The sequence below is a fragment of the Arvicanthis niloticus genome, chromosome 2 (genome assembly GCF_011762505.2).
Source record: "Arvicanthis niloticus isolate mArvNil1 chromosome 2, mArvNil1.pat.X, whole genome shotgun sequence".
Taxonomy (NCBI): Eukaryota; Metazoa; Chordata; class Mammalia; order Rodentia; family Muridae; genus Arvicanthis; species Arvicanthis niloticus.
In genome coordinates, this window is record NC_047659.1 from 112,652,691 (window position 1) to 112,674,353 (window position 21,663).

Here is a 21,663-nt window from a genome sequence, read left to right on the forward strand (position 1 = left end):
GTTTTCAGCACTTGAACTTCTTTTAAATAAATCGCCCGTGGTTAATTTATCATCTCCCAGTTTTTATCCTTTAATCTTTAGTTTTAAATTCTTGATAGCAATTGCTATGAAACCTAGGCCTGTAATCAAGACTGGAAAGAGAAGCACATCCTTCTGTGGCAATTAAATAAAAAGTCCGTTTTATTTTTTCATGCTAAGCTATGATATTTAATTAATAGAATATTAGTCTCCTCCTTATAAGGATAGCTGCATCTTTCAACATTCTTGTGAGGTTGGAGAGATCTGCTGTGCAGGCATGTTCTAGAAGACTGAATGCAAGCATGTTTTGTTATCCATTCATTTGTGACTTTGATCATAACTGCATTTTCTGCAACGTAAATGCTAAATTATACAATATGCATCTTTCTAAGCACATCAGATCAACTGTTAAACAGGCCAGTAGGAATGATCATATTACAAACTTAAACTGAGCTACAGGGTAGAGCACATGACTTCATTTAATATTGATAGCTGCTCAGTTTGACAGTTGAAAAAGCAAACACCTTTAATAAATTTGATGTGAATGATCATATAGCTTGATATACCATTGTACAGAAGTGTATACATATAAATCTATATGCAGAATTATGTACATTTCAATATATACCACATATTTTACCCACTCACAATTTTTCTTTTCACAAAGGAAGCAGTTTCACTGTACACAGATGTGAAATGCTACATTATGTCCTGAGTAATTGAGGGATTATTAATAAACTACTGAAAATTCTCTCTCTCTTTTTTTAGTTAATGATCTTGAAGATTCTGTACTAAAACATGAACAAAAGGATATTTAAAAGATTGCATCCAGCGTTGCACTTCTTATATGCAGAAAAAGCTAAAAAATGAATAACAGCCATTGAGGTTTGGGTAAATGCCCTCAAATATTGAAGGTTAAGGAGTATCTTATTTGTAGGGGTTTCTGCAAGTTTTTAAGTAATGTTGCCTACATCCAATTGTCAGGCATGGAAGACTCTTCTCATGATTGACCTACAGATCCTTTTTGCTGAACAGGACATTCTATGTAAACATCAATATTTAGATATTATTAAATCCAAATGAACAAAACAATATGACATAACTTAAAACATCTTTGAAATCTAGCCAGCCACATGGAAGGAAGATAAAAAACAAGCATATTTTGGAGAAAAAGGAAACCAGATGAAAGTCACTTAAGGGTGGTCTGGTAAGCCATCCACAATGGGAAGTACCAAGTTGGCTTGGCTCTAGGAGCCCCCAGATGAGAAGCCACACATCCATCCTGCCACAGGGGACTGACTCGCTGCACAATGAGAAGAAAGTACTATCGGAAAGGCCACGTTCAAGTGCAGAGGTACAGTAACAACAGTCAATCAGGGTTGCCCTTGGCAGGCAAGCATCCCACTCCCAAACTCAGGCACTATAGATATGGTGTGTGAGGTGGTCTGGGCTGGCTGCTGCATGTTGCCAGAACAGGAGGAGGCAGGCTGGGATTCTGGTGCAGGAGTCCACTCTGCATCAGAGACAATTTGATGAGAAGGCACTGTGTTGGTGGTTCCTTGGTCATCACAGCTCTACCCTGTCCCATGGCTGCTGTAGTCAAAGACTCCTTTCTTGAAGAATGGTGAGAATTCACAAATGGTATGCTTGGACAGGGTCAGCCCCACTTTGTTGATGTGAAGGGGAGATGTCTCGGATTGGAGCATCACACTGAAAAACTCCCTGAGGTATTTCTGAGAAGAGACAAGAATGAAGAATATGGTCAAGACAGTGCTATAGTCAAGGAGGGGAGAAAAACTAGGCAGTGTATCACTGACCTGCATAAATACTCATTTCACAAACAGCAGGGAGGAGAGAACGACCCAGAGGTCCTTAACCACCCTGGCCACTGTCAGCCTGTGCATAGTAAGCAGGGCTGTAACATCCAGGCCCACAGTAGAAATTTCTTTGGCTTAGGTCTCTAATCCACAGAAATGTCACCTGATGTCCATCTGTAGACAGTGCTGTGAGAAATGTCAGTGGTGCTAACACAGGGCATTTTCCCTATGGCAACATTACCCAACTTAAAATGTCACTTTCCTCTCAAGCTTCACACTTGCCATGGTGTGTATGTGTGTGTGTGTGTGTGTGTGTGTGTGTGTGTGTGGCCATCTGAGCAATGTTAGCATTTGTATCTTCTTTGAATCCTATGTATAAAAAAAGCATCAGCTCCAAGCACTAATGTTTATAGAACTTTTAAAAACTTTATAATCATCATCAACAAAGTATTCTTCCTAAGGTGAAAGGTCATCTGCTCTGGGCTTTTTATATTTCTCTCCTCTGTGGCAGGTGCTCATCACTTGCCTTTTATGGTACTGAGAGAGAAGGATGCCTGCAACATGGCTCTGAGTTATAGGAGGTGAACTCAAGACATTGGTGCCTGAAGCATGTATTAGGGGAGAAGAGGATATACTAGAATAACTCTGCATTTCAGGTTAGGCAAGTCTTGTTAACAACAGCAAATGAACTGTCTCCATTCATTTAAAACTATACAGGATTCTGGCACATATCCAGAAATTAGGCATTATTATTCTTGACTATAACATACAGAAAAAGAAGCCTAATCCTAGAGCAGTGGCTCTCGCCTAGGGCCCGTAGCTTCACAGATCATCTGGTCATGTGTAGACCCGTAACTGTCCTGTGTGTGCTGGGGAATGGGAAAGGTGTGGAAGCCAGGCAAGCTCTGGGGCCCTAGGGTAATGGATCCTTTGGCCCCTGCTGAGTCTGTGCTAGATGAGCCTCAGCTGTCCTTTGAAAGAAGTCATTTAGGGCAAAGAAGTTTGTTAGCTTTGCTTAAAATTACTGGCAAGGGCTAAGGCAACCTTCAGATAGCATTGCTATTAACCTCGGACTTTGTACCCTTTAGAGAAGTAAAGCTGAACAGGCAGAGGTAAACTGCACACTCCTTTTCTATTGTTTTCTCTATGCCAAGGGTAGAACCTCCAGCTATGTCCATGCCAGCACTCTCACACTGAACTATACTCTCAAGACTATACATGCTCTAAATACAGTGTTTGACCAGAGTTACACATGTGACACTGCCATCAACCCAAGATAACAAACACCTGCAGCACCACAGAAGTTGCTGGAGTCACCTGATTATCTTTGGTCTTCACACTCTCCCTGGAATGATACTTTTCTCTTGGAACACACATTGAGGAAACTGCTGGTTGGGTACACAAGAGGCTGGCCACCAAGCACAAAGTCTCAATAACAAAGAGTTTTCACTAAAGTGTGGTTTCCTGGCTCTGTATTCCTAACTTACTAGTTTCAGGAGAGCCCCACCCCTATTCCCCAAAGGATTTTGAATCTAAAATTAGGTGAAGGCAAGACACAGCTTAAAACAAGTGAGAAGAACAAAAAAAAAGTCATTATCAGAGGTCAAAAGGAAACTTGACTTCAATTTTCCTTATTGAAGAGACTGTGAAAATATCAATTTGCTGGATAAACTGGAAGTATTGGTTTCGTAGACAACACTTGGGCTGATGAGGCTATAGCCATGCGGTGGTCTGTCTGGCTTCATGTGGGTTCTAATCACTTGAGCACATATAGAGTGCTTGTATCCACTGGGTCATTTCCCCAGTTCTGCTTTTTCCTTCCTTCCTTCCTTCCTTCCTTCCTTCCTTCCTTCCTGACAAAATGCCACAAATTCTTTTACAAGCTATCTTGTGAAAGCTGGGAATCCACATGTACAAAAATAGAATTCAATCCCTGTATTTCATTCTCTGAATCAACTCCAAATGGTTCAAATACCTTATTTTAAGACCTGAAACTCTGAAATGGTTAGAGAAAAAAGTAGGGAAAAACTCTTCAAGGTACAGACACAGGCAGGGATTTTTCTCTAGAGGACTCCAGTTGCTGAACAAACAAAGCCCACAGTTCTCTTATGGGAACCCCATACAATGGTTTTGTACAGCAGCACAGACAGTTGAGTGAAGAGATGGGAGAAAGTGTTAGGAAGTTATACATCTGACATTTAATGTCTAAAACCTAAAATGAACTCAGGAAAGAAAACAAAGGAAATAAACTCAATCAATAAATTGGCTAATGAGATGAACATCCAATATCAAGGCAGGAATACCAACAGTTAATTAATACCAAAAAAGCGCTCAACTTTGCTAACCATCAGAGAACCCTGAATCAAAACTAAACCGAGATTCCGTCTTAGCCTGGTTAGAACATTAGCCCTTCAGAAAACAAACAACAAACGCCAACACGGAGGTGGGCTAAAGGGAACCCTGATAGGCTACTGGTGGCAAGGTACCTAATCTGATATGTACCTAACCCTGATATGCTACTGGTGGCAATGTACCTTCTGATGTACCAGGTACATCAGAAGATTTCTAAACTAACAGTAGACCTACATGACCCAGCCATTTTGCCTTTTGGTATTTACCTAAAGGATGCCAAGTCTACACATCATAAGTCATTTGTGCATCAATGCTTACAGCAGCACCAATGAGGTAAATTACTGAACCACAACAGAGGGATGGATACAGAAAGTGAGGAATACACACAGCTGAATGTTTCTTTAAGTTGTAAAGAAGACTGAAGTAACATCTGTGGAAAAATTATGCAAGTCAAGGTAATCATGTTAAGCTAAAAAAGTCAAAACGAAAAAGACAAGTGTATGTTTTCTCTCATCCCTGGTTCTGAGGTTTTATATAGTATATTAAATCATGTGTGTATGAGAGACTTGGAAGTAGTAATAATGTTTCATAAGGAGCAAAGGGGATATGTGAGGGGGTGATAAAAGGAAAGGTAATGTAATATACTAAAAATTACATAATGTAAGTGCCAAAAGTGCCAAGTAGAGGTATCCTGAATTGGTAGATAAAGTATTTTACAGATGCCATAAGGTTATTAACAGAGAGTGCCAGCATCTGATAGCATACCTCCCAACAAGTTGCTGGTCAAAGGGGCTCTGGAGGTCCCTCAAACAATACAGGTTATTGTCACTGCTGTAGGTTGCCCTCCAGAAGTGCACAATATGACTCTATTGCTGGAAACATCACAGGTTAGGCCACAGAACACAGAGAAATCAAGAAGAAATCAAGAATGCTTCCCTGCTGCTAGCTCTCACAGTGCTAGAGGGTGCTATTCAGGATGCTCCAGAAGAAAAGTCAACAATGACACTCAGCTGTGGACTCAACACAGTCCGTATACTACTGACCAGCCAGACAAGATGTTCCAAAGGCTGCAATAGTGCCATGAGTGTTATAAGGAAAAAACCAACTTCTTGCTTTTAGGCCAGCTCTATTGGAGGACACTGGTATCTGGTATTGTAAACCTAACTAATAGCCATGGCTGGAGAGGAAGTATACCCTATTTGAGAAACTACTTTAGTTGTTTTGGTAACTGACACAATTTGCTATGAAACTGCCTTCTATATATTTATGTCTGTGCTACTCTCAGCTCTGGTCAGTGTTGTAGTTGGCTTGCATTGCTGTGATGAACACTATGGCCACAAGCAACTTAGGGGAAAGAGGGTTTATTTAGTGTACAGTTCCCATGCATGCCATTGAAGGAAGTCAGGGCAGGAACTCAAGCAGAAACCATAGTGGAACACTGTATGCGTGTAGCAGCATTAAGAATGCAAGAGCTTGAGGAAAGAGAGGGGTGTATAGAACTGTCTTCTCAGCATGATATGGTCAGGACACTCACCTCTCAGCAGCTGTGATTATTCACTTAAGACCTCCAATAAGACTGGGCCCAGAAGCTATTCATACCCTGGTAAATAATCTCTCAACCACATTCCTGTAAGCAATCCTAATTCAACTAATTGGTCCGTAGGTAGGTAGATAGGTAGGTAGGTAGATAGGTAGGTAGGTAGATAGGTAGGTAGGTAGATAGGTAGGTAGGTAGATAGGTAGGTAGGTAGGAAGGAAGGAAGGAAGGAAGGAAGGAAGGAAGGAAGGAAGGAAGGAAGGAAGGGGGTAGGTAGGTTGATAGGTAGATGATAGACAAGTAGATGGATGATAGATAACAGATGTAGAAGGGAGAGCAGCTGGGAAGAAGAAAGGAATCAGATGGAGTGAAGGGAAATAAAAAAGGATTATTGGGGATAAATGTGATTATAAAGAAACCCATTATCATGTATAATTAATTAATATGTGCTAATAAAAAATATTAGAAAAACAGGGAAATTACTTTGAATGGGAAAGATGAGGGGCTTGCCCAGTTGTGCACTGGACTGTGTCTGGCTTCCATCATTTCCTGTAGGGACAGAAGGGGGCTTCTGAGAAGAGGCATTAGCTCAGTAGCACCTGAGAAGCTTCTTCTTCAGGTGCCCCGTTAGACCGCATTAACAGCAGCCTGTTTCCATCAAGCTTGCCTTCCGGATGAACTCTAACAGACTATAAGGCAACTGAAACCCAAGAACAGATGTTGTATCAACATTTGTCATAATTAGTTCACAAAGTAGAGTTCTTTTAAAGGGCCAATAAAGTATAACGTTATGTATAATGAAAAGCAAAGTTAAAAGGATAAATAAGAGAAAAGAAGGATGTACTGGGGACACCTTCCCCTCCACAGCATGGACATTACAAGAGAACTATAAATTTGCTAGAGGTAATAACTTTTCCTCAAACTCAATACCATGGTTTCATGCATACCCCAGACAGAAAGGTCTGATCTGGCCACTTCTTCACATTGCAGAGCTTTCTCTTTGTAAAAGAGATCCTTGCAGAACAGGAGCATGTGGCAGCTGGCCTCTTTCCCAGACAGCTATTGTGAGAGACAGCATGTGACTAGGAAATGTTCTGTGTAGTGACCACCAGGTGCTCCTTGGGTCATACAAGGCATGACCTTTATTGATTAGGCTTGTAATAGGCTCATCAAATTCTAGTGAAGGATAAAACTAAGGGCTGTGCATGGGCCTAAAAGTAGACTGGAAGAATGTTCCAGAGTTTTCAAGGCTGTGGTATTGTCATTCTTAGCAGTTCCCAATTAACCATGGCGCCCTGTCTAGTTTAAGAAAAGTGCTGAGATATAACATTGACAATTATTTTTCATGAGTTAACTTTAAGTTATAATATATGCCTGGAGAACTGCACATAAGTATATAATCTAATGAATTTCCCTCAAGTGAACATAGCTATGTGATCAGTACCTGGTTATAAATAATGTCACAGTTTCCATCCAGGCAACCCTTCTTGTGTTCCTCCTACCATCTGCAATCCTCTTCCTGACGGTAACAACAATTCACTCTCTGGATTTCTACCAGTTCAGAATAGTGTTGTCTGTTTTAGACTTCACACATTCTGGGTCTGATTCTCACTGTTTAATGCACCCTCTGTTGGAGTTCCACTGTTTAATGTGTGTGCAGTGCATCTGCCCTTAGTGTGTAGCTGAGGTTTCAGGACCCTTCACTGTTGTAGTTTACAGGTGACCATAAGAGGAACTGACAATGGTAACTTGTTTGCTCTTTCTGAGTTCTGCTTCAATAATGAAATCCACTTTCACATATCCTTTATAAAGTATATAATTATGGTTACATATACACAGTACTTAACACATATTCATATTAATGATTATATTATTACTTGGGCACAAAATGTTTTCTACCACATCTGCAGCTAACGAGAGAAATAAAAAGCTCTTCTGTCTACAGAAGGTATCCTTCTTCTGTCTATAGCCTCACTAACAGCCTAGCATTCTTTGGCATATGAGAAATAAGAGCAGGAACCAGGCTGTATCCCCAAGGTGGCACACTCTATAACAAGAGAACCAAAAACATTGATGGACATTAGGAGTTAAAGCAACTTATCAGGGACAGAAGTGCAAAGCAGAAAAAGGATTTGCAGAATCCAATGCCCAACTGCTGTACCTTCTGTAAAATAAAACAAAAGTGGGATATTTAGATATTTGTGGCCTGTTAGGATCCACAGAGAACTGGCAACGTCTGCCTGAGGTGGTGTCACATTAGTGGCCTGTTGTATGTCCTGGCTCAGTGATGCCTGGAACAGCACCAGCATGTGTGGGGATGTGCAACCTTATAACCCTGCCATGGAGACAAGAGACATCGGGCCGGTCTAAATGTGCTCAGCAAGCCTGCAATGCAGTAAACAAGGAGGGATGACGGAGCAAGGCAGGGTCCAGGTGAGTGGCCATGGGGCGTGTGGGGTGTGGTAGGGAGACAGGGAGCTGGGGGATGTCAGGAGAGACAGGGGAAGAAGGGTTAGTGTGAATGGGGGGGGGGTAAAAAAGGCAGAGTGGAGGAAGAAAACATGACAACACAGAGGACGGATGCCCATGATTTACTTGTTTACATGCTGGTTGAAGGGATTTAAGAATAATAAGAAATATATCAGACATTTATCTAGGCTATATACTTTAGCCACTTGAAACTACACTAAGGCATAAATATATTTTCTTATCAATGTTTTCAGAAAATCAAATTTAGATGGCTAATCTTCAAGGAGTATTTCAACACTGACTCATAGTGCCTTGATACTGTAAAGTGACTTTCTTCAAAGGTTTCCAGTATAGTTTACTCTTTGTCAATTTAGAGACAGCAAGACGGTGCCAGGCACTAAGAGAGACAGAATGTGTGTCTGTTCCAGAAAAGTATAACTGCCATGTGGTTTAAGAAACCAGCAAACAGATGAATGTTATATCTTGTAAGGAACTGTGAACTTTTGTTTTTTATTATTCATTCATTCATTCACTCATTCACGTATTTATAAATTTTAAATGTATTTATATAATTTCTCCCTTCCATTTCCTTGTGCCAACCTTTCTCATGAACATCTCACTTTGCTTTTGCTCAAACTCATGGCCTCTCTCTCTCTCTCTCTCTCTCTCTCTCTCTCTCTCTCTCTCTCTCTCTCTCTCTCTCTCTCTGTGTGTGTGTGTGTGTGTGTGTGTAATTTATATGATTGCAGAGGTATTATTTCTTTTTAAGTCAGTAAGTCAGGGTCTTTCTATGCAACTCAGGTTAGCGTCAAATTCAGTTTTACAACAATTTTCGTCCCTCTGTCTTTTAAATTCTGGTGTTAAAGGCACACATCCTGGCTTGGACTGTGAGCTTTTAAAGAGGACAGATGACAGAAGAAGAGTGGTATATGTATGATTGTCACAGACAGGAAGCAATGAGGTTTCTAAATGCCTTCTTTTCAAAGCAGACCCTGTTCTCCAACAAAATAAAACTTTTCTGCCAAGCTCTATTTGTCAAAGACTTACAGAGTTCTAAGTACAATGAGAAATTTTAAAGGTGTTTCTTATTAAATTCCTATATAACTTAATGAGACAGGATCAGTTGTCTATATTATCAGTGAAGCAGATCCAGGAAGCCTACCTATCACTGTAGAGGTCCCTGCACACATAAGCTGGACAGCCAAGACTCAACCAGGGCTCCATAGAGAGGCTGTTCCAGTCTAGTAGGATCAGCCAGAGCTCCCTCTGCTGAGCCCATCTTGTCTTCACAGAGTGAAGTCCTCTACATAAGGTATGGGATGTCTCAGCTGTTTGAGCCTCACAAGCTGCCTTTCCTAGGCTTATTGGTGGTCTAGTGGGGACCACTGTACCCTGTACTCCTTAGCCCTTGTGTTTCTGCAGAGGTGATGTATATATAGTGACTTTGAAGATTCTGGTCATTTTCCTGACTGTCCTGTCTCTCCCTCCTTTCCTAGAGAACACTCAGATCTCCCTTCTGAAAAGACTGGGTCTTTGGAGATAGCTCATCTGGCTTACTAAGGAAAAAGGGCTGGAGAATTTCTCCTATGGATATCATGGGATTGACATCACATTCAAAGAGTTGCTGGAGTCAGCACTTGGAATGTGCTGGAACCAAAGGTTCTTTAGGGACTTAGGAAAGCATCCTCAGATTGCATAACTACTAGCATGGAGTTTTCAAGAATGAGTGAAATCTGAGGACTGGAGCCTTTGGTCCCTGTCCCTAGCCAAGGCTGAGAATTAGTGAGTCTATTTTTTTGCTACAATGGTCATGGTCAGCTGCTATGATTCATAATAACATTTACTGTGAATAGTCCCCAGGACACTGACAGGTAGTAAATACCCATGAAATCAAGAGAAATTTTCCATGTGGATCATGACTGAGTTTCTCATATTTTGATTTTGTTGCCTTTTTGATCAAGGCATCCACCCATGATATTTTCTCTTAAGAAGACTATGAATCTAGGCCTTTTGAGAATAATAGTCCAGATCAGGCCAAGCAGCTAGTAGCTCATCCCTAGCCAAGCATTAATCTGGGAGGACACTCCCTGAATCTTGATTTACATCTAGGCCTATCTTCAAGATTCCTATGCCACTTTGAAACGTAAATAAATACTATTAGTCTATACCAAAACAAGCTAGTATGGTCTACTGGCTAACTTAATAGTTTTGAAAGGCAAAACACATTCTACAGCAATACAGTGTAGTAAGCAAGCATGAAATCTATTAATTTTCTTTTTTTTCTTCAGGATGCAGTGTACTGACCATGGTTTCCAAACCATGTCTCTGAAACAATGTGTAGCTACATGCATAGACCTTAATGAAGGTCAGAATATTGACATGATTCATGCTGGCCTATAATGTACTTTCCACTGACCACTGGCTTTACCTACTGGAAGAACAGGGTAGAATCTAGCCTATCTGTAGCAGTGCCTTCTGAGTTTTCCTCTCTGACTCCTGACTTTCATATGACATCTGAAGGTGACTTAAAGTATAGCTCAGGGCCTCAGTTGTTCACCTGAGCAAAACTTTCTGAGGCCAATAAGACATTTCCAGATACTGTTTCTTCTTATAGTAGAGCTGGTCCTTTTCAGGTCTGGGATCTTGAAGTAAGAGAAGGTTTACGAGTTAGAAAGGAGGAATGAAGTCTAAAGTCAGCAACCAATGTGAGTGAGGGAGCTAGGCTGCACACGTAGCAGGTCTCTATGTGGAGGACCTGGAAGTGAGAATCAGGTCAAAAGATTCTTTGTAAAAAAGCATCTCATGGTTTATGAGCAATAGGATCTCCTAAGACATCCTTTGTTTACAGAAGAGGACACTGATATCAAGAGGCTCTGACTTAGCCAAGGTCAACAGCCAAAGTAGGAGAGGATAACTGTGTCTTCCAACCTGGGTGAAAACCAAAATGTACTCTTATGTCCCTCTAGGGCTATGTCCTAAAGCCTCAGACAAAATGTGGCCTTTCTTCAGGACTTTCAATACTCTGTTAAAGTAGGCTGGAATGCCATTAGTCTTACAATCAAAGTGTGTGTGTGTGTGTGTGTGTGTGTGTGTGTGTGTGTGTGTGTGTGTGTGTGTGTATGTGTGTGTGTGTGTATGTGTGTGTGTGTAGGTGGGGATAATTAGGGCCTTCAGAAGTATTCAGAGGGCTCACTCTTCTTATCTGTTGGTTCCTTCCCCTCTGTTTTGATTAGCACGGGATGAAGTCATGACCATTTTATGCTATTAAGAAGTTTCTGTTTTAATAAGACAACCATAGCTGTGGCCTGTTCCTTATTTCATGTGCAATACATCACTGAGCTATGTCATTCTAATGATTTTCTCAACTATCTCATTGTTGTGGAACTTTCTTCCTTTTATAAAATGTTAACATAAATCTGTAATTTAATTTAAAGTTATTAAAATCATCAAAATTGAAATAAAATGTTCTTTAGAAATGTAACATGGCCTTATTGCCTTTCTGCTGTGACATTTAGCAGGAAACAGAGTTCAAGGGCATTCCTCATCCCCAGAAGTCATTAGGTGGGAACATAAGACAAGCTCCATCTAATAAGACCTACATGATCCATTTAGCTGGCAGAGGAACTTAGAGAATTTGTCATTGATTGATGAGCTCTGAAGACATTCCAAGTCCAGATGGAGATACCCTGGGATATCTCTAGATCTGAGGTCTGGTTCTCACTCTGTCATAAATCAATCCAGTAGGTTCTGTGAGATTCACCTGCCCAACCCTTCTCAGTTCCAAAGTCCCACAAGTTTTATTCTGACCACTTCTCACTGGCATGTTAGAAATTTTACAACTTAGCTGCAATGTATCACTAAATATGCCAGATTGACTCCAAACTTGACCTAAATATGACCTCCACACTCTGATTAAATGAGGACAGTTTGGTCCAGGTGACTTAAGTATGCATCCAGCAGTTTCTACATACCTGCTCTTCATGTAGCACTATGCCAGGCCCTGGTACCATGTGTTGACTAGGAGAGACACACAGTTTACCTCTCAGTGCTCAGAATCATGCCTCTCTTGCTGTGGGTACTTTGACCTATCAACCAAATCCCACCTATCTTTTTTTATTTTTTTCTTAACTAGTGTACAAAGTAATGGGAGTTTTATTGGGTTTTCATTTACAGTTTTCTGTTGATCTTCGTTCCAGAGCAATAGACATGGTTCATTCCATGTGGGAACACACTCTGCTCCTGGGGTTGGCATTCTACCAGTCTTCATGCTGGGGTCATAGTATAGTGAACTGTAGTCTCTGCTTTAACCAAGGAGCTACCATACCAAGGCCTTCAGCATGTCTTGGCTACTTGCCATGCCCAGGTGTTGGTTCAGTGACTCTGAAGAGGCCTGAGGATGCTGAACACCTCCTAACCCCAAATACTGTGTGGCCTACTTTTACTGGCATCTCCAGTTGAGATCTGTCTTGGGTTCCCCGTAGCATGTCCATTTATACTTCCTTAGCCTTCACTGATCTCCGTCTAGGCTGGGCTTTGCAGACCAAGTAATATTAATGCTATGATGTAGGTTCTGTCTATATAAGAAAAAATAGCCTTCCTGCTCTACACCCCCATTTTTTTGGATAGATAATGTGGGCACAGTCTGTATCCTGCACAGGGTAGGTAATGATAAACCAACTTGCCTTCATCTTGGGCTTGGAAACCACCTTATAGTAAAGACAAACTAGGTTCATTCCTGCTAATGATTAAATCTGTTTCTCAAGGATTGGGCTATGTGCCACCTGTAACCCTAACTACAAGTGGTTCTGTACTTCCTGTTCCAGGAATGGCAACCATGTCTTTGCTGTAAAAGGTTATTATGACCACCTGTTGTTATGCAATTCAACTGTTACCTCGAAATGACTACTTTGTTATAATGATCTTGTAATAATGTCTTTATTCCAGGAGGTTGTTAACGATAAACTTGTTATGCTTAGGTTCTGCTTCTATAACCCTATTTGACTGTTAAATCCCTCATTTGGAATCTTACTACTCTTGAACTAGGAAACCCTTATCTTACCTATGTCCAGTGCTGATACCTTGAACCCATGTACATGAATCAAGAAGCTTGCTTTAATCACTCACTTTAATTAAGTTGTCTATGATTTGGGACAGTGATCTTTCTCATTGAATCTGTGGGCTTAAAAGTAACTCTCACAGTCAGTTTCACTCTGCCCAATCAGTGACATCCATCCATCGGTGCCTTTCTCCCTCTGTTAGAGCCTGGGCATTTAAAAGTATACATCTGAGTAGAGCTGGGTACAGCTGAGGGGTGTGGGCCACACCTTCTGGTGGTAGCCTATATGAAGGACATAGAAGAAGGAAGACCTTGCTCAGAACTCTAGCTAGTACAGACCCAGAAGACATCCAATCTCTGCTCAGAGTTTTAACCCAGGATATATAACACAGGGCAGGGGAGAGGTCACAGGGAAGAACAGCTGCCAGCTGGGAAAGAATATGTTCACCTTGAGATCCCATTCACTCATGCTGAGTGGAACACCCTCAGTCAGGGCTCCTAGAGTGAGCATGAACCCTTTGGCCTCCCATGGGCCTACCCATAGGCTTGCTGTGTGCACAGTCTAAAGTGCTGTATGAGCTGACTTGCAAAATGAGAGCCCCATTGATGACTGTTCCATCCAGCACAGTACCTACATGGTTACTGAGCACTTAAAATGTTGCCAGTACAACTGAGAAATGGAATTTAAGGTATCCTTTTTAAACCTTATTCCTTTTTGTTGCTTATTTTGAGGCATGATTTGTATAGCTCATGCTGGCTTCAAAATTGGTATGTACCTTAGACAGTAGAACTCCACACAGAATCTGAAGTACTGTGTTTCTAATGAAAGAGTTCTGAGCACCAAGTACACTTTAGTATTTCTGATTTTTTAAAATTTATTTAAACAGCCTTTCAACTCCTGTTGTCTTTAAATCTTTCTGTAGTACCCAAAATATCACTACCCCACTTCAACTTATAAAACAAGTACATAAGAGACATGCTCCTTAACACTTTATTTTGCTCATATAACACATTATTTCTAAGAGCCCATAATGAGTTCCTCATTCTGGTATCAGTTATTGGAGAGTGTTAGTGACATGCAGGTTCCCAGTCTTTTGCTGCAGTCCTGCGTGAATACAAACCACACAAGGGAAAACTGTTTACTACTTTATTCAAAGTCCTCAATTTGATATCTGGTATAGAACATGCTCAATGTCAAGGACAGAAAGTACTTCCTGAAGAGGATGAAGAACCACAGGTCTTACAAATAACACCATAGATAATCAGACTTTTGTGTGTGTGCCATGATATGTGTGGGGAAATTCCAAAGATGGGCTTTTTTAATAGAAAGGTATGTGGGTTTTAAATATGGTCAAATTGTTTTTCACAGACATTGAACTAATTTATACTCTCTTCAGCAAAATTGAAGAGGAGACGATCAATGTTTCTGTTGGATTCAGGTCTAAAAGATTCTACAGAAGGTTCAGGCAATCCTTTCTTGTGTCCCCATTAACACAGCTGAGAAATATTTGCCAGATGCTTTGATTCCTTAACAAGGACAGACACTACACTGAGAGTGACTGGGTGTGAACTTGCACATCTTCATGCACCAGGCACCTTTCTGATTCATCTCTCTTAGCAGAATCATGCCAAAATACATTTTTGCAGTAGCCAAAATAATAAGAATCACTTAAAAATAGCCTTAGTATGAAGTAGAATCCATTTTTATATCACTGTAAGCTTCCAAATTTCATGAAGAGGTGAAATTAGCCAAACAGTAAGTTTACTGGGAAATGGAGCATCTTATAGTTTGCTATAGCATTGATCCCAACAGGTCATGCTTTTGAAGCTTCTTAGCTCCCATTGAATTTAGGTAAAGCCTATAACTTGAACTAGTATATACACTGGAGGGAATGCTTGCATGCAGCTGCTCACATTCCAGGGCTTGGTTTGAGCGCAGTTCTTAAGAAGCCAGGATGCAAATGCAGACACATGAGTGGCCAGACCTCTCATGGCCTAGGACAGATAAAACACTCAGGCTTGCCCTATCCAGGCTCCAGATAACCCATGGGATTAGAAGGTAAGAAATGAGAAGATGAATGAAATTAATCAAGTAGACTGAAGGTTTCTTTGCTTTCAACCTATAATTCATGATTAGATATAAGTTACCATCCTATGCTACTTCACACCAACAAATTCAAGTCCTTTTAGCAGTCCTAGTGAGTAACTCTGTCCTTTCAAGTCCTTCTGTTCTACCTTTACTATCCTAGGTTTTAAAGTAAATACTTGAAATAAGTAGTCATCACTTGAAACATGGCATTTATTTTTTGATGTTACACAGAAGTCTGAGAGCTCCTAGTTAAAATTCATCAGGGTGAAAATGTTAGTCTGTGATTACAGAATCAGAACTATTCATTACAGCTATTCAGAGAATCTGCTTTATGAGTTTAATGACATAAGCATATTGTATTGAATTATTATGGTACTGCATCAATTGGATTCATAAATTTAATATACTCAGTTGGGTTCACACATTCTAATAAAATCCAGCAAGCTTTAAAAATTTGATAAGGGATATGTGTTTAAAGTCCATGTGATACTGAGTTTTTACAGGTTGACAGTCCTACTCAGGGTAATAAACAGCTCCAGTGATCATGATGACCCCACCGAACAGGAGCAGGCGACGATGAAACCTCCAAAATGGACAAATTATATCAGGAGCTCAGGACCTGCCTGGATGGAGCAGCTGATGAAGTCTTTCTTTGGAGCACAAGTCAAAACCATCACATATTTTCTGTTCATGGGGAGGAAGATGAGGGTGCTATCGCCCAGCCTGTAGAAGGAATCTTGGCACCTTATAGGATGTGTCATTAAGTTCTGATGGGCTCTATTCTCTACCTCATATGGTGGCTAACAGATAAAAGCAGGGAGAGCAGGATTTGTGAGGGGAGCTGCTGTGAGAGACTCCCAGAACCTCTGTGGGTCTTTGCCTTTGGCTCTAGGTGAGGGATTGGCCAGTAGCTTAGGATAGATACACCCAAGCAGCTTCTGCAGCACCAGGGAGAAATCAGAAAGCCCTGGAAACACTGATATATGTGGACTCTCCTCCAGTCCTGTGGGCATATCCACAGGCACTCAGGCCTTTACAACCACCGCATGGAGCAGGGGAACTTTCAAGGACTGGGGGTTGGGGTAAGACTGGAGTAAAGTACCTCACTGCTATGCACCCCAGTTTCCTCATCTGATTATAATACCTTCTTAGTATGAGAGAATTCTATAAGTTGCTGTCTGTAAAGCGCCTGCGGCAGAATTTAGTTCCCAGCATTTCCATACTAAAGAGTCGATATTGTCTATACCATACTGTCCTAGAGCTAGAAGACAAATATGCTAATTCTCTCCATTTTTAGATATTTAAGACATGAGCTTAAGACATGGGGAAAAAATAAGTGCTTTCTCTTGCAAAGAAAAGCAGGAGACAGCATGCATGGGAATGTATTTTCCATACTGCCTCTTGTCAGGCATTAGCAGACCTTCATTTCAAAAACCTGCTCTCAAGCCATAAAGAGAAAACATTTCAAAATGGGAAATGATGATTAAATATGAGCTGAAAACCGATGCATACCAGGTAAGAGCTTATTTCAGTCACATTTCAGATTCTGATATTCTAACAAATGCATTTGGGAGAAAGGCAATTATTATTATTATTATTTTGTTTCCAAGATTAGGTTCTTCCTAGCACTATAGAAACTCACAGAGATTCATAACAATCTGAGCTATAATGGCTGCTCCAAATGAGTATACTGACTGCTAAAATTTGTAGTGAATATCTTGCTGTGCGGTACCTCTTCCCTACAATGTACTTAAGCAAAAAGCCACATAATTGGGGAATAGACAACTAAAAGATTAGGAATCTATTGCACATGACTAGAAGCCCAAAGCCTCCCTTTTCGTGGAATTTGGGATAGAAGTAGCCCTGAATAGGAGCACTGAAGAACCCTCTCTTCCATCTGTGGTTGTGGCTAAGCAGAACATGCCGTTCTCTGATTTTAGCCTATGATAGTTTCTATGGGTATGGTAGACTCCCTTTGGCTAAAATTCCATGCCTATGGCTGTCTCAACACCAAGTTCCTATACTCAGGGCAAGAAGGCAAGCTTCTCAGACTCTGGGAGGGAAGACCTGCTGCTCCTTGTTTTGTTCCCTGGACAAGGGTTCTGAGCAATCTCCGTGGGACTATTTGCCTTGTAGATTACTCTTGTGCCTTGGCCCTTATTTCAGTGAACTCCACAGTCCTCTGTCCCTGGCGGAAGCTATGGTCAAATGCCAGGTGGTGCAAGGACCATGGCCCTCAGTGGTAGGCCTATGACCCCACCCAGCAGAGAGGATTAACCAGAAATTTGGACAATGACTGAGGCATAACTGTCAGGGGGACAAGAGGCAGAGAGAATACCAGACCAAAATTTCTCAAACACAACATCTCTAACTGAAAAGGATGGGATTAGGTGTGTGTTTTATACAGGGAATGCCGATACAATGTCCTTTTCTATAGTTATCTGTAGATGAATACATTTGCCACATGTATGTCTATACACACGATGTACATGTCATATATTCACAAAAGACACTGGAGGCTAAGTGACTGGTACACTAGGCAGCTGAATGTCATTCTTCCTGTCATCCCATCCTTCAGCACCACTTGCAATCTTCTGCTGAAATATGGAGAACAATATATATATATATATATTTATATTTACATGTGTGTGTCTATTTGACCACATTTGTGTGGGTGCTCTCAGAGGTCAGTGAGGGTGTCAAATCACCTGCAGTTAGAGGTTCAGGTGGTTGTGAGCCACTCCATGTGGATGCTGGGAACTAAACACTGTTCACATTCTTAACAATGTTGAGCCATCTCTCTAGCTCTATGCTCACTTTTAATTTTAGTTTTTGACTCTAGGAAGCTTCCATTCAGGCAAGAGACGTTAGTGTATGTATGTGTGTAAGCTATTCCTTAAACTGACCAGATTCTTTCAGGAGCTGCACATAAACACAGTGTGGGGAACTGAAGACAAGTGCTATGGCTAACGGGTAAGAAAGAGAGAAGAGATAGAGAGAAGCATAGACCCAGACTCTGGAGACCTTTCCAGAAGCAGCAGTCATCTTCCTGCTCACTGTTTAATCAGAGTTCTGCAGCACAAGCCCTGGTGTCCACAGAGGTTGCTTTCTTAGCTGCCCACAAACCCACTGAGGAAATGAGGGTGTTTTCAACTTCTCCCGTGTTCAACATTGATTAGCAAGTGCTTTCTTGATTCCAACATCAGGTTCTTAATTTTATAAATAATATGAAGCAGGTGATCTCAATTTTAAAAAGAGATTACATAAAGTCTCTTTAAAAAAAGTTTGGGTCACCTAGAAGAAAAATTATATGTGTAAATATAAATGCACTACAGAGAACTGCTGGGAACAGAAATAAATCTATTTGAAAGTGGATGGGAGCTTTACACAGACCAAGAGTGGGTAAAGAGTTGTGTAGAACTGGAACAACCTACAATTTTATCCGTTTGTTTTTCCCTCAGTATTATCTCAAAGGCTGTGGCATATGCTCTCATTCATTAACATTATGAAGCGTAAGTGACACACATAGAGCCGGAAAGGATTGTCAGGGGAGATGAGCTAGCTGAATTCTAAAATAAAGAGGCAGCACAAAGAGGCTGCAAAGGACAGGATGTGGCTTAGCAGCAGAGGCCATGGTTGACACCCTTTTTCAAAGGACAGCACTGTTTATTTGGGAAACAAATCTAAATAAATGGAGTTAAGGGAATGGTAGCATCTGCAAGAAAGCCTAATGCAAATTGGACAGGATTCCATAAAAGAGGAAGGATGACTCCCAAATGTTGATATAAATAGTAAGCAGAGGGCTTGACGGCGACGGCACAGAGGCTGCGGCTTTTAAAATATAGGAATGCATGAAAATCCCAAATGTGTCTTTTGAGCTGTTGCAACAAAAGAGATGTATGAGGAGGAACTGTGCTGACATCAGTGGAAATAAACAAGACCAACTATTTCAGGAAGCGTGAAGTTAGGCCTTGGGGTTTATATTGGTGCTGGCAGATGAGAGCTAACAAGTGGCATGTTATGCCCTGCAATAAAAGAATGACAAGTGTACGCAGCATGGCTTCTGCAAGGATCTACAGCAGTGGTTCTCAACCTTCCTAATGCTGTGACTCTTTAGGAAAGTAGTTCCTCACATGGTGACCCTCAACTACAAAACTGTTTTTGTTGCCACTTCATAACTGTAACTTTGCTATGGTTATGAATTCTAATGTAAACTTTTGATATACAGCCCCAATGGGGTTAAGACTCATAGGCTGAGAACCACTGGTCTACAGAGATGGACTGGTTTGGGGTAGGTGTGAGAAGATAATGATCAGAGACAGATTAATAGAGAGACAAAGGTGGTTAACAGAGTAGATGGGGAAGTGAAGACTAGACCAGAAGGCTCAGCATTGACAAAACAGCATATTTCAGGAAAGAGCCACAGAGACGGCTGTAACAGGTGAACCAGCAGAAAAGTCTCAGAAATGAAGGAAACAGAAGAGATGGACAGAGCTCCTAGTCTAGTAGAATGGGTGTATGGGTGGGGCTTCTGACCAAAGGAAAATCCTCACTCATTAGTACACTAAGCCCTACAAGGCTATTCCCTAATCTTCTAGACCAAGAGACAAGAAATATGTCACACAGAAAAATCAAGACTCCACATGGTCTGAACTTGTTAGTAGCAGAAACAAAGTAAGAAAATGATGGAGTCATCCTTTGGAAATCTGTACAACCACCATTTCCAAAAGAACATTCTGAATCCAGCGAGTGTCTCAGAGACATGTGCAGACATGTTGCTAGCAATTTGCCTTTTGCACGTTTTTTCTGAAGAAGCTTCTAAAGGTGTGCTCCATTAAAACCAAGCAGAAAATCAAAGAAAGATGTAGTACAAATTACTCAAGAAAGAACAGGAGATGGAGAATGTGGATCACCAGACAGAGCTCTTCTAGGGAGCTATGTGCACAAGATACACAGAGATATAAGGGTAGGAAAGTCACACGGCTGAGATTTGAAGTGGGTTTGGTGAAGGTTATGCATTAACTAAACAACTAAGCAAACTGCTGAGTGGAGTTCTCTGTAGACCTGATACAAGACACAGGGGAGACCGAGCAGGGCAATGGACGAATGAACGGCGAGCACAGTGCTTCACCTGCCATTTCTTTTCTAGTGTTACCACTTTGTCTTAAGCATGAGACTTCCTTTTTAATTTTTTTAAAATTTGCTGTGTGTGTGTGTGTGTTTCTGTGTCTATGTACATGTATGATTACGGGCACATGTGTGCATACATGTAACATAATATCAAAGGGCAACTTTGTAGTTCTCTCCTTCTACCCTGGATCTAGTGCCTTTGCCAGCTGAGCCACCTTGCTGGAGCAGTGCAAGAATCTGTGATGCAGACTTTCTGAAGCAAATCGAGCTTCCTTATCCTCAAAGGATAAACAAACATGTTAAAGGATTTAAAATTGTAACAGCCTATGGGCTGGCTCAGTGGGTACAGGTGCTCAGCACCAAGTCTGACAACCAGAGTTTGTTGCTAGGACCCAAAAGTTGTCTTCTGGCCATCACATGCACACACACACATACACACCAAATGTAATAAAAATGCTAAATTCTTCTGAAACTTCAGACAATAAGAACTTGGGTAAATGTGGCTCTTACACCAAACCTAAGCGAAGCCCTCATCAGAATGATATAAGCACAGGCATCCATGCAGAAAAGGATGGAAAAATTGTAAGAGCCAGCGGGATGGATGACTCCAAGGAAACATTATTTTCAAGACATAATAGAATTGACACACATACAAAATTACAGAGATTGTGGCAGCACATATAAGACCTGCACAAGTTCAAGTCAGATGGGGTCTCATTCCGAACCAGGAAGCTATTTGCAACTGATACCCAATGGCAAAGAGAAAATCAGTTTTCTACAATGGAGTGTCACAGGGTGTACTGGCTGGTTTTGTGTGTCAACTTGACATAAATTACAGTCAGAGAGAAAGAAGCCTCAGTTGAGTAAACACCCCCATGAGATCCAGCTGTAAGGCATTTTCTCAACTAGTGATCAATCAGAGAGGGCCCAGCCTATGGTGGGTGGTGCCATCCCTGAGCTGGTGGTCCTGGGTTCTCTATGAAAGCAGGCTGTACAAGGCTTATAAAGCAATCCAGTAAGTAACATCCCTCCATGGCCTCTTGTATCAGCTCCCATCTCTAGGTTCCAGCCCTGCTTGAATTCCTATCCTGACTCCCTCCAATGATGGTCGATGATCTGGAAGTATAAACTGAATAAACCCTTTCCTCTCCAACATTCTTTTTGGTCACAGTGTTTTGTTGTAGCAGTAGAAACT

At 41.1% G+C, this 21,663-nt stretch overlaps 1 protein-coding gene across 6 annotated transcripts in view; it reads right to left on the minus strand.

The window, feature by feature from the left end:
* Positions 1-479: 479 nt before the first annotated feature.
* Positions 480-21,663, minus strand: part of Kif16b (kinesin family member 16B) — a 291,086-nt gene continuing 269,902 nt past the window's right edge. For 5 of the 6 annotated variants that reach the window (XM_076929869.1, XM_076929868.1, XM_076929874.1 and 2 more), the window contains one exon: positions 1,446-1,751. In XM_076929869.1, coding sequence (XP_076785984.1) covers positions 1,593-1,751 — 159 coding nt within the window. In that variant the 3' untranslated portion in view covers positions 1,446-1,592. Of the gene's footprint in view, positions 1,752-21,663 lie in introns of all 6 variants that reach the window. The other variant, XM_034494994.1, reaches the window with a different exon arrangement.